The sequence below is a fragment of the Natator depressus genome, chromosome 1 (genome assembly GCF_965152275.1).
Source record: "Natator depressus isolate rNatDep1 chromosome 1, rNatDep2.hap1, whole genome shotgun sequence".
NCBI classification, from domain to species: Eukaryota; Metazoa; Chordata; order Testudines; family Cheloniidae; genus Natator; species Natator depressus.
The window spans coordinates 174,249,089-174,262,390 of NC_134234.1; the positions used below are offsets into that span (position 1 = coordinate 174,249,089).

Sequence of the window (13,302 nt, forward strand, 5' to 3'; positions counted from 1 at the left end):
AGAGTAAAAGAGGCAGTTAGAAACAAAAAAGACATCCTTTAAAAATTGTAAACCAAGTCCTACTGGAGAAAATAGAAAGGAGCATAAACTCTAGCAAGTCAAGTGCAACAGTTTAATTTGGCCGGCCAAAAAAGACTTTGAAGAACAGCTAGCAAAAGACACACAAACTAACAGCAACAATTTTTTTTAAATACACCAGAAATGGGAAGCCTCCCAAATAATCAGTGAAGCCATTGGATGACTGAGGTGCTACAGGAGCACCCAAGGAAGACAAGGCCACTGTGGAGCAGCTAAATGAATTCTTTGTATCAGTCTTCACTGCAGAGGATGTGAGATTCCGACACCTGATCCATTCTTTTTAGGTGACAAATCTGAGGAACTGTCCCAGATTGAGGTGTCAGTAGAGGAGGTTTTGGAACAAATTGATAAATTAAACAATAAGTCACCAGGACTAGATGGCATTTACCCCAGAGTTCTGAAGGAACTCAAATATGAAATTGCAGAACTACTAACTGTGGTATGTAATTATCCTTTAAATCAGCCTGTTTATTAGATGACTGAATGTATTAGATGGCTAATGTAATGCCAATTTTTAAAAAAAGGCTTCAGAGATGATCCTGCCAATTACAGGCCAGTAAGCCTGACTTCAGTACCAAGCAAATTGGTTGAAGCTATAGTAAAGAACAGAATTATCACACACACAGATGAACACAATTTGCTGGGAAAGATTTAACATGGCTTTTGTAAAGGGAAATTGCGCCTCACCAATCTGTTAGAATTCTCAAGGGTGTCAGCAAACATGTGGACAAGAGTGATCCAGTGGATATAGTGTACTTGAACTTGCAGAAAACCTTTGACAAGGTCCCTCACCAAAGGCTTTTAAGCAAAATAAGCAGTCCTGGGATAAGGGGAAGGCCATCTCAGAGATCAATAACTGATTAGAACAGTGGTTCCCAAACTTGTTCCGCCGCTTGTGCAGGGAAAGCCCCTGCTGGGCTGGGCCAGGCCGGGCCAGTTTGTTTACCTGCTGCATCTGCAGGTTTGGCCGATCGTGGCTCCCAGTGGCATGGGCCGAGAGACATAACTGGCCGCTGCTTCCAGTAGCCCCCATTGGCCTGGAGCAGCTAACCGCGGCCAGTGGGAGCTGCAATCGACCGAACTTGCGGATGCGGCAGGTAAACAAACCGGCCCGGCCCGGCAGGGGCTTTCCCTGCACAAGCGGCTGAAAAAGTTTGGGAACCACTGCGTTAGAAGATAGGAAACAAAAGGTAGGGACAAATGGCCAGTTTTCACATTAGAGAGAAATAGCAGGGTTCCCCAGATTCTGTACTGGGACAAGTGCTGTTCAACATATTCATAAATGATCTGGAAAAGGGGGTAAACAGTGAGGTGGCAAAGTTTGCAAATGATACAAAATTCCTTAAGATAGTTACGTTCAAAGCTGACTGTGAAGGGCTACAAAGGGATCTCACACAACTGGGTGACGAGGCAACAAAATGGCAGATGAAAGTCAGTGTTATAAATGCAAAGTAATGCACATATGAAAACATGATCTCAACTACATATACAAAAACATGGGTTCTAAATTAGTTGTTACCACTCAAAAAAGAGAGATCTCAGAGTCATTGGATAGTTCTCTGAAATCATCTGCTCAATGTGCAGCAATAGTCAAAAAGCTAACAATATTAGGAACCTTTAGGAAAGGGATAGATACTCAGATGGAAAATATCATAATGCCACTATATAAATCCGTGGTACACCCACACCTTGAATACTGCACGCAGTTCTGGTCACCTCAACTCAAAAAAGATATATTAAAAATGGAAAAAAGTACAGAGAAATGCAACCAAAATGATTAGGGGTATGGAAAAGCTTCCATATCAAGAGAGAGAGAAAAGACTGGGATTGTTCAGCTTGGAAAAGAGATGACTAGGGACGTGGGTGATATGAGAGAGGTCTATATAATCGTGAATGGTGTGGAGAAAGTGAACAAGGAAGTGTTATTTATCCAGAGGTGAAAGTAAGCCGGTACGCCCCGGTACGGCGTACCGGCAAGAGCTGGTGCACCCTACTGGGGCAGCCCGGCTTCCCCAGGGGGCAATTTAAAGGGCCTGGGGACCCCAGCAGTGGCTGGAGCCCCAGGCCCTTTAAATAGCCCCCAGAGCCCCGGGCTGCTGCTGCTACCTGTGGGGGCACTTACCTTACAGGGTGGGCTGGGGCTGGCTCTGACCCCCTCAACCCCACCCCTTCTGGGGGCCAGAGCTGGCCCCAGAGTACTGGTAAGTCACTAGACTTACTTTCACTCCTGTATTTATCCCTTCACATAACACAAGAACCAGAGGTCACCCGAGGATATTAATAGGCAGAAGGTTTAAAACAAACAAAAGGAAGTACTTTGTCACACAATGGCAGAAGTATAACTGCATTCATAAAAGAATTAGATAAAGATTTGATTAGATAAATTTGTGGAGGATAGGTCCACCAATGGCTATTAGCCAAGGCGGTCAAGGAGGCAACCCCATCCTCTGTCCCTAAGCCTCTAACAGCCAGATGGGACCTGTCATAAATATAAAGGGAAGGGTAAACCCCTTTAAAATCCCTCCTGGCCAGAGGAAAAATCCTCTCACCTGTAAAGGGTTAAGAAGCTAAAGGTAACCTCGCTGGCACCTGACCAAAATGACCAATGAGGAGACAAGATACTTTCAAAAGCTGGGAGGAGGGAGAGAAACAAAGGGTCTTTGTCTTTCGGTATGCTGCTTTTGCCGAGGATAGAACAGGAATGGAGTCTTAGAACTTTTAGTAAGTAATCTAGCTAGGTATGTGTTAGATTATGATTTCTTTAAATGGCTGAGAAAAGAACTGTGCTGAATAGAATGACTATTCCTGTCTGTGTGTCTTTTTTGTAACTTAAGGTTTTGCCTAGAGGGATTCTCTATGTTTTGAAACTAATTACCCTGTAAGGTATCTACCATCCTGATTTTACAGAGGTGATTCCTTTACTTCTATTAAAAATCTTCTTGTAAGAAAACTGAATGCTTTTTCATTGTTCTCAGATCCAAGGGTTTGGGTCTGTGGTCACCTATGCAAATTGGTGAGGATTTTTACCAAACCTTCCCCAGGAAGTGGGGTGCAAGGGTCGGGAGGATTTTTGGGGGAAAGACGTGTCCAAACTATGTTTCCCAGTAAACCCAGTTAGAGTTTGGTGGTGGCAGTGGAGATCCAGGGTCAAAGGATAAAATTAATTTGTACCTTGGGGATGTTTTAACCTAAGCTGGTGAAAGTAAGCTTAGGAGGTTTTCATGCAGGTCCCCACATCTGTACCCTAGAGTTCAGAGTGGGGGAGGAACCTTGACAGGACCGGACAACAGGAAATGGATCACTCAATAATTGCACTGTTCTGTTCATTCCCTCTGAAGTATCTGGCTTTGGCCACTGTTGGAAAACAAGCTACTGAGATAGATGAACCACTGATCTGATCCAGTATGGCCATTCTTATGATATAGTTGCTCAATGCTTATGCAGTTTTTGTTTCTCCTTTCTACAAAATGCGTTTGATGTTCCCCTCTAGTGTTATCTGGACCAGTGATCTGCTAGGTCACTCCAATCCTTGACTCTGGAATCCAGTCTTACCCTGCTCTGTTATGAGAACCCTCACTCCTGGGCTGTTCACGCACAGCCTCTGGCATGTAAGCTGTTCCTTAGATTGTGCAACCAAATGATACTAGCCAATATCTCCGGTCCCAGACACAATCCTAGGAACCTCTGTCTTGCAGTGTCCAGTTATGCCCGCTGGACACTGTAAGCTTATATGTGTTCATCATTTTAACAAAGAAATTGATATGTACTAGGCTTGTTATCCCAAGGGGAGTCTCTGACATGCTTTAAACCAAACACACTGCTTCAGGTAGAATAAACAAACAAATTTATTAACTACAAAGATAGATATTAAGTGATAGGCAAAAAGTCAGAGTGGTTACCAAAATAAAATAAAATATAAGCATGCAGTCTAAACTCTCAATCCTATTAGACTGGGCAACATCTAGATTAAGCAGTTTTTCTCACCACACTGGATATTGTAGTCCTTAATATACAGGTTTGTTCCTTAAACCTGGGCCAATCTCCTCTGTTGGAGTCTTGTCTTCTTCTTCTTGCCCAGTATGTGTCCACTCTGTCTGTTTTATACCCTCAGTCCATGTGCTTGGGGAGCACAAGTCCAGGCATGTCTGGGGGGCATTGCTGAGTCTCTCCAAGCAAGGTTGAGCAATTCCCCTGGTGTGGCCTCGTGCAGGTGAGTCATTTCATTGTAGCTCCCTTGCTGGACAATGGCTATTGATGGGTTGTTTGACACCCCACCCGGATGTTGGTTACTTTCCTTACTCTTGCCTCTGGGAAGCTAATATCTGGCTGATTCCCCAACTTACAGCATGTTTTAATGACCACCATACAACACAATTCTCATAACTTCATATGCATTAATGATACCCATATGTGAATAGATAAATGACTTTCAGCAGATCATAACATTTCCCCATATACCTTACAAGGCATGCTTTATATGTAAGATCATGAACGTACGAAAATGAGGAATATGGGGGTTACAGTATGCTCCCCCAGGGTGTAGAATGTCACAATGGGGAAACAGGTTTTATAGAAATACTAAAGTAGCCTTTAAAGGAGGATCTTGGCAAGGAATGTGACAAGCAAACTATGCTTTTGTGATGAGCAGAGGAATGAATACATGTACATGAATATCAGAGATCAGGTAGCAGGGGTATTCTCAACTAGGCTGTTCACATGCTAGGCTCACTGGCTGCTTCTCCTAAAATGATCATCATTGTAACAGTTAATAATGTTGCCATTCAAAATGTCATTACTAGCATCAGAGAAAAAAACACTGAGAAAATGGAAGAAGTTCCCACCTCTCAGAGCTAATGGTTCTGATCCTCCTTTGCCCTGTGTTTTGTGCAGTCATTTACTCCAAGACAAAGTGAGTCTAACATACTACCAAACCAGAGCAGTAGGTACATTTACACAAATTGCCGTGAGGCATATATATGTTTCTTGCCAAAACAAGTGTGCATTTGGTGTATTCAGTGAACTGAACAGGTCAGTCTGTGTGTACAGGTCAGATCTGGCGATGCTTTGATTATAGATTTTACAACGGTGAAATGGGGTACTGGCTGGGGACTATCTAACACTTGTTACTACTGATGGCTTTTTTTGTTGTTGTTGATGTCAAGTGATGATATATTTTTTTGGCCTAAATTGAATTCATTGTATGCACCCAATAGTCCTTTGTTTAATGTGTGATTCAGCTTCCCAAAGTAACTATGTAAAAATAGCATCTTCTCATTTGGCAGATCTCCATCCTCTGTGTATTTAACCTTTCTGCTTACTCAGAATAATGATAGTAGTAATAACAAAGTAAGATTTTCCCGTATTTATCACTGAGGGCGCCACAGAACACACATCTTTTGAAGTGCAGCTGGATTTTTTTTCTGGTTTGTGTAGCCACACACTGATTTACTTAGTTCCAGTTGCAGAGCCACCTGTTGTCTTTATGTCTGTGCAGCCACATCAAAGTCACTTGGCCTGAGGAATCTTGATTAATGGGAGTGGTACCTGAGCCAGAGAGTACCCCGCCTGATTTTCAGATCTTAGCCGACCTTCGGAGGGCTGCCAGTTAAGAAAAAAAAATATTCTAAATTAAGGAAAATCTGATGTGGAAATGATTGGGACACAAGTGTGTAGGGTGACCAGACAGAAAGTGTGAAAAATCAGGACAGAAAGTGGGGGGTAATAGGTGCCTATATAAGAAAAAGTATTGAATATCGGAACTGTCCCTATAAAATCGGGACATCTGGTCACCCTACAAGTGTGGAACCCGAGAATGCCATTTTTACCAAGTCACTTCAGAGCAGAACTACACTTTAATCAGAGCTGGCAAAAGTATTGGCACTTGAATTGGCACTGCCATTTTTCTTTGTTAACTTCAAAGAGTTCACAGCAGACATTGCTACATCATATGAGCCATTTACGTCCTTGATCCTGCAAACATTTAGATGGAGTTTATTATAAAAGATTACAGAAAAACATTCTACCAGCTTGTATGAGCTTTGGGATCTCTCCTTCCCGTGATGAACAAATTATTGGGAGAAAAGCAAGTTATACTATTGACCATATATGTGTGAGCATATATAACCATACAGAGAAAGTAACCGTTGCCCTGAAGCTTAATCTAAAAGTGAACTTTTAAAATGTCATGGCCTAAAAGGGAATGCTGAAAAATTGTGCACCAAATCTCTAAGGGGGAAAAAAAAAACCCAATAAATTTGCCAGGGCAATCTGAGTACATTTGTTTGAAGAAAGTGGGTCCGGTTTCAGGAAGGCTGTAGTTTGGTGTGACACCTGGAGCTCAGGACTGCAAGCTAGTGGTCAAGCTTCTACTGGACAAACACAGAACTCTGAAGCACTACAACTCTGCCTGCCTGTTGCATCACTCATTGCTAACAAAGCAGCCACTTTTGCAGAGCACTAGCCAGAAGTCATCCACTATATGCAACCAACACACGTTTAGCTTGAGCCATCTCAATTTCCATAGAGGAGTTGCTAGCAGGATTTCTCTGTGTGAACTCCTTTACCTTGGAGCTTACTCTTTCCTTTGGCTTACATCATGGCAAGCTAGTAATCAGTGAAATAGTTAATGTCCTACCTGTCTATTTTCCCAGGGCCTTAAAGGACATGGAGGTTGAGTATCTCCAAGAAGTACTGGTTATTTTTAAGATCTTATCTTTGGGTTGGTTAATCTCGGCTTCATGGGCGCGGGCATGCTGCTGGATTTGTAACTGGTTTGCATGGAACTTTTTATTTTTTACCCAAGGCACCTAGATCTTGGGCTAGATGCTTTTTATTTGTAGGTAAGTTAAAATAAGTATGACAAAACATAATGTGTTCCGTTAAACCTTTTGTTTAGGGCGGGAAATCAGTTACATAGGCAATGATACATGCGGAAAAATACTTAACTGTACTTACGTGTAAAACAAAATATCATGGGCTGTGATTTACAAAATGTATCCCTAAAGCGAGGCTCACAAAATCCACATTTATATGCTTGAGTAAGTGGCTTGATTGTCAGAAGTGCAGTCCCTAAGGTCTTCTCAGTTCACAAAAAATCTTCTCTCATGTGAGCACACACATTATTTTCTTAGGCTCTGATCTTGCCCTCACTTGCACATGTGAGTATCTTGATACACAGAAATGGTCCCATTCAACTCAGTCACAAACTTGAGTGTTTGCAGGATCTAGCTCTTATTTGGCTCACAGGAAAATACAATTAGATTCTAAACCGACATGGCCAGATTCTGACACCCTTACTCTGAATTCTCCCATTGCAGTCAATGAGTACTTGTTGTGTAAGATGCTACTCAGCAGGAATAAATGTGCCAAATTCTGGCCCACAATGAACAGAGCTTATCATAAGAAAAGACCAAAAAATCCTCAAAACATTCTCACCAGCATTTACAAACTTTGGGGTCTTTCTTCCCCATGATAAAGTTTTTTTTAAAGCCTAATCCCACTGTCGGTGAAAATGGAGTCAACCACCTAGGACCCTGCTCCTGAGCCATTAAAGTCAGTGGGAGCTTTTCCATTGACTTCAATGAGAGTAGGCTCAAGCCATAGTTGTTCAAACAAATCACCTGCTCACCTATTGGCTATCACTAAACTCAAAGCTCATAGCCTTCCCATGTAAATGTCATGGCTCCCTGAAAAGAACGAAGTAGAAAGTTCAGCCTTTTAAAAATACTTCTTTCAGTCCGAAGCAAAAATAGATCCTGGATTGCAAAAATCGTTTTTACTGAGGTCAATAATTTCAGTATAAATATTTCATACTCTGAAGCTGCAAAATAGTGACTGATGCTGCTTGGTAGGGTTTCTGAATTAGTAAACTGAGGAGTTAAGTACACACGAAACAACAAACATTAATGGATTTTATTTATGTAAGCTATTTTGCCAGTTTCCTCTTTAGTCTTCAAATCATCTTTATAATGCAATAAAGTGTGCATTTAAGTGATGTGAAATTAACTTTGGAGGGTCAAAAAATAGCTAAATACATTTAGCGAGTTTCAGACTTTATATTGCCTGGAAACAAGTAACACTATGGAATTCCTCTTAATTATGTAGGTAAATGCCTTATCTTTTTCCAGAGCACAATGAAGATTTTCCTATTGCTGGTAGGATACACTTACTGCAAGGAAAAAAGATAGAAGAAACCACATGTCAGGTAAAAGAAATATGTTATCCATTCAGCATCTAATACTCTGTCCACAGAAGTAGCATATTTCCTATATCTATTTGATTTTATAATTGATGTGCATCTGTATTTGGGAAGTAGAATTTCAAGGAAGAATCAGATGATGATTTGTGTTACATACCACTTTCATTATGCAAACCATATGCATTTTAATGCTTTACAGACTTGTTTTTCAAAGTGACTAGGTATCTGTTAAATTAGTACATTGGAATTTTATCTGACAAGACCTGTGCTAAGTGCTTAGAACAATCTGGTACACTCCACATTGGTGTATGTGTCCTAATGCTTTCTGAATTTATATAAACATGTACTGTCTCTCCTGACACTCCTCTTCATAAGACTACATTAATTAGCCCACTAGTATGAGCAATTAAGGAAGTCTGACCCTTGGGCCTGCATAATAATAACATAAAAGTAGTTAACGGCCTGTCATCAGCTGGTGCAAGGTGAGAAGCAGAGTAGCACAGGAGGAATAGGTATAGCTAGTGTTGGCTCAGGATTCACAAGAACGTTTTTCCCCCACTTTTATTTCACTTCCAACCAAGAATTTCCCTTCCATTGTTTTCACTTAAAGGGCCAGACTCTCATTAGATGTACATTGGCTTAGCTCCCTTGACTTCAATGGAATTACGCCAGCTTGCACAAGCTTGAGGATCTGGCCCAAAATATTCCAAAGCATGTAACATAAGCAAGAACTTACAAACCTGCGATTTCAGTAGATTTCTTTTTTCATCACTGTACTGCATCTGAATGCCAACAATAAACACTGGAAGGCTCCTACGTGAGCTTTCTCCACTGTGAGTAAACCCTACAAGGAACAGTCCTGTTGGTTCTGGAATGCTACTCTTAAAAGGAAAGAGCATCCTAGTTGCAATCTCCCACCCTGAGGGCAGCGGGGAAGGTACAAAGAGCAGGTCAGATATCACAGAGCAGGTGCTCTGCTCAGCTCCCATGGTAGATCAGAGATGACACATTACAGTGAGTAGAAGTCAAGGTGTCCATGGGAAGGAGAGGGAGATGGGTGACTGGAAAACTGCTTTGGTCCTGGCTTCAGAGCCCCTTCTGTGGCAATATTGTTGGCAGAGGGAGTGGGTCTTTATTCCAGCAGCTCCCACAAAAAGCAGGTATGGAGGGTGAGGGGATTGGCTCCTTTCCCCCTTAGTTTCTCTCTTGGCTTCCTGTTCTCTTCCTCTCTCTCTTGCTGCTAAGTATTAGGAAGCTTCCCTGGTCTCTGCTATCCCTCATCAGTGCTCCAGGATTTGGGGTGTGCTCCACAATTCTCCCTCTCCTCTTGTTCCCATCAGTTTGTGGGATCTATGGTACTGTTCCCCTACCGCAGAGGAGCAGCTACAGCGGTGTCTCTTGTTTCTTCCTGGATGGATTCCTAGGGGCTCCTTCTCAGGCATCAGAACAAGAGAAAAGGTTTATTTTTGCTTTGAGCCCAGGAGTCTCCTCGAGGCCTTTGAAACACCACAAAAAACTCTGGCCAACTACTTTAAAAATAGCCTCTAATTGGTCTGCCTCCATTTTTGTTTTGATCTCTCAAAGGAAGCTGGAGGGGCTGAGCACCTCTAAGTTTTGATGCTAGTTTGAGACCTGCAAGATGTGATTTTTTTTCCAGAGGCTGATTTTGAAAATATTGGCCTTTTTATGGATTTCTTTTAGAAGAACACTTTTAGTGGACGCTTATTACCCCTGCCATCTGTGAGAGTGAGTGAGGCTCAGGGTAAAATTGATGTAGTTGCCTTTTTAGGTCTCTGAAATGTTGTTCTCATAATTTTTCACTTCCACTTTCTGTCCAGGACCTGAACTGGAAGAGCCCAACATTATGGGAATGGTGAATGGAATAAGCAAATATTTTATTATTTCTCTCTCAACTTTAAAAATAATCTAATGAACTTCTCTGAATGCTTTTAAAACTTAAACCCCTCCTCAGCATACAGCTTGATGCCTGATTTTATTCCAGGACTACATGTAAAGCCCTGAAAAAAGTGGCTTGCAAGGGAAATACAGTTTGAGGTTGAGCAGCATGAATGGCCCTGCAATAATTATAGCTTACTATAAAGAGTATCTCATGGAAGCTTTACTCTCAGCACTTATTTTCATATCCTTATGCTTGTTTGTTCTTCTCTGGCAGCACTCACTTGGTGGCTCAAAGTGGTTGTAGCATATTGGGAAGGATATAAAATATGAAGTAATAGTCTTTGGGCTAATACATTTTCAAAAATGTTTCATGCCTCATTTCTCACATAAATTCTTAGGTTGCATTCAACCTTCAAAATGTCATTCATATTCATGAAGAAAAGAAGGCTAGCATTCATTACTTTCACTGATAAGCTATAAGCACTGTCAGGCTTGCCCACCAGGGACTGCATCAGTGTTTTCTCCATGATGTTCCTATCATGGGAACATTATGACCAGAGGAATCGTTTATGGACACATGATAAAAGCATGTGGTCTGTTCTTTTCTTACTTCATAGACCTCTGAGAATCCTTCCACTCCTTCTGCATTTTTAACCCTGTTCAAACTCACATCCTCAAGGTTCTTCATGCTCACCCACTAGCCTTCCAGCTAAGGAGGCCTGACTGAGACACTCTTTGGGAATCTATTTGTCCCATTCCTACATCAGCTGGAGGAGTCATTGTTGAGAATAGTCTGGTGCTCTGTAGCATTCCCAACCCCTAACAGTCTGGAGAGTGGAGAATCGAGACCCGAGCATTCCAGCTGGCAATGTACAGCTCTGTCACTAGGTCAGTGGGCTAACCCCAGATTTGCTCATATATGCAATGATGCACCCAACATGTGATCGGCAGAAAGGGAAAATAATCTTAGTTCTGAGACAATCGATGAAATAAACACAACGCCAAATTGCCTTCTGACAGATCCAAAATGCTGAAGTGTCAGGATACAGTATTTATACACACACAGTACAGCTTGGAGAGCTTGCATAGCTCTCACAGTTCTGTTTTACAACACTTGCTGTTACATTCATGTTTTTTTCATATACTATCTATTGGGTTTTTTTCCCTTATGGTCAAGGTGATGACTTATGAACAGTGGATCCCACCTCGAGTTCACGGTCTGACTGAGCCCAGTAACAGTGAAATGGTGAGTTGTGATGAGAACTTTTGTATTTTTCCTCAGATGTGAGTGTTCTGCAAGAGTGGATAGTTTGACTATGATTTCTTTCACTGGATTTCAGATCCCAAAATTTTGAAAGCCCTCATTCCAGATCTACAGTATTAGTGACAGTCATTATATCCTTTATGGAAACAGAATTTCTAATTCCTGTTAGGTGTTCTTTCCTCATGGAACCACACATCTGTTGCCCCCACCATCAGCCCTGCTTAGTTGGGCCAAATGGTAGGTTGAGGCCCAGGATTAAAATAGCAAGGTTGCTGAAAGGTCAGGGTTGAGTTTCATGAGCAGGTATGTGTGAAAGAATGTTTCTCAGTACTGCCTGCATCATTGCCGTAGTAACTTTCCTGAGCACTAAATTAACCCAATTTTCTTGATTTAAAAAATCAACATGTTTTGCGAATCAGTTCGACCATACAAATGCAGCAGCAAATGTTTTACCACAGCATAGAATTCATGTATTTATAGCCCATCTAGAAATGACATTGGAAACTACCAATACCTTCCAAAGAAATATTATAAAAATATTTCTCATAGTAAGATGATAATAATACTACAGACAGGAAGACAGGTTTATTCAGTCTTGTTATGTTTAGTTTGCATTTTTGCAAGGCTAATAACTGCTATGTAGTTGCATAGTTATTTGGGACCTGCAAACTAGTTTAGAAAATAATCACACAGGCCAGATTCTGCCATGCTTATTCATGCTGAGAAGTACTATGCTTCACAAGTAATCTGACTGAAACCAACATAGCTTCTCCCCAAATTAGGTGTTACTAAGAGTGAGTGAGGGTGTTAGGATCTGGCTGATAGTGCTGTTCACTTTTAATTCAAAATGCTGTTATATCACCAAATTAATCCTCCCAACAGCTCTGGGAGTAGAGCTGTCCACCGTATTTGTTGGGAATAATTTATTGGGCCAAATGTAGCCCTCTTTTCTGTTCACACATGTTTCATGAATAGACTTTTTAATGTTTCTAAATTTGTTATTCATTAGTGTTCAAACTGTGTAGCAAGTAAAATTCAGCTAATGGGTGGGTTGTTTACTTAGACTATTCATTACTTGTTATTTGTGGTGTGTGATTGCTCACCTAAATGACATAGTATTTCTGCATGACTAGAACTTGTTAAACTGGAGAATAATGAATATGCATGTGTGCATAAAGGCTCTTTCTCAGAGGTATTTTTGGTGGGGAGAAAAAGCCATTCCCCAATGTTTGTGCGAACAAATACTCACTCTGAGGCACATTTGGGAACGGTGACTAAAAGGAGTCCCAAACGTGGTTGAAGTGAACAGCTGTTTGGAATTCAAACATCTGATCATGAACACTGTTTTTCAGTACTCACCCAGTGCTCTCTGTTAACTATTATCCTCATTTTAGGGAGGGAAAATGGAGAAAAGAGACTTCCTCAAGATCAGGTTGCATTATCATCAAAGCCAGTAGAACAAGTAGTTCTTGTCTCAGCAATCCTGAGCTGAGACTGCCTGGGGTACTGATTCTTACTTAAAATAAGTACCCAGTAGAATCTTTGCCTTATACTGGAATCAAAACTTCAACATTTTTTTCACACCTTTACTTGGTGGTGGTGGCTGAGTGTTACAATGAAATTATTAAAAAAACAGCCATGAGACTGCTGGTCTTGTGATATTTGCCCACTCATCTGGAACAAGTAAGAACTAGAAATCTTACAGTATAGCCAACTCTCGTGAGATTCAGAGCTTCGGCAGCATAGTTAACTCCCGGTATAACTTGAGATTTACTCCTCACCCAACACCTGAGCACACGCAATAATCTCTAGCTTGAGTAAAGATCAAGCTAGCTGGTCCATCAGGGTGATGGGTTGGAGCTTG

The 13,302-nt window shown here is 41.3% G+C and overlaps 1 protein-coding gene across 1 annotated transcript in view; it reads left to right on the forward strand.

Moving 5' to 3' along the window:
• The window catches only part of SAMSN1 (SAM domain, SH3 domain and nuclear localization signals 1), a 114,503-nt gene that overhangs the window by 37,540 nt on the left and 63,661 nt on the right, over positions 1 to 13,302 (forward strand). Inside the window, exons 6-7 of the mRNA XM_074946836.1 lie at positions 8,205 to 8,281; positions 11,352 to 11,420. Coding sequence (XP_074802937.1) covers positions 8,205 to 8,281; positions 11,352 to 11,420 — 146 coding nt within the window. The remainder of the gene's footprint in view (positions 1 to 8,204; positions 8,282 to 11,351; positions 11,421 to 13,302) is intronic.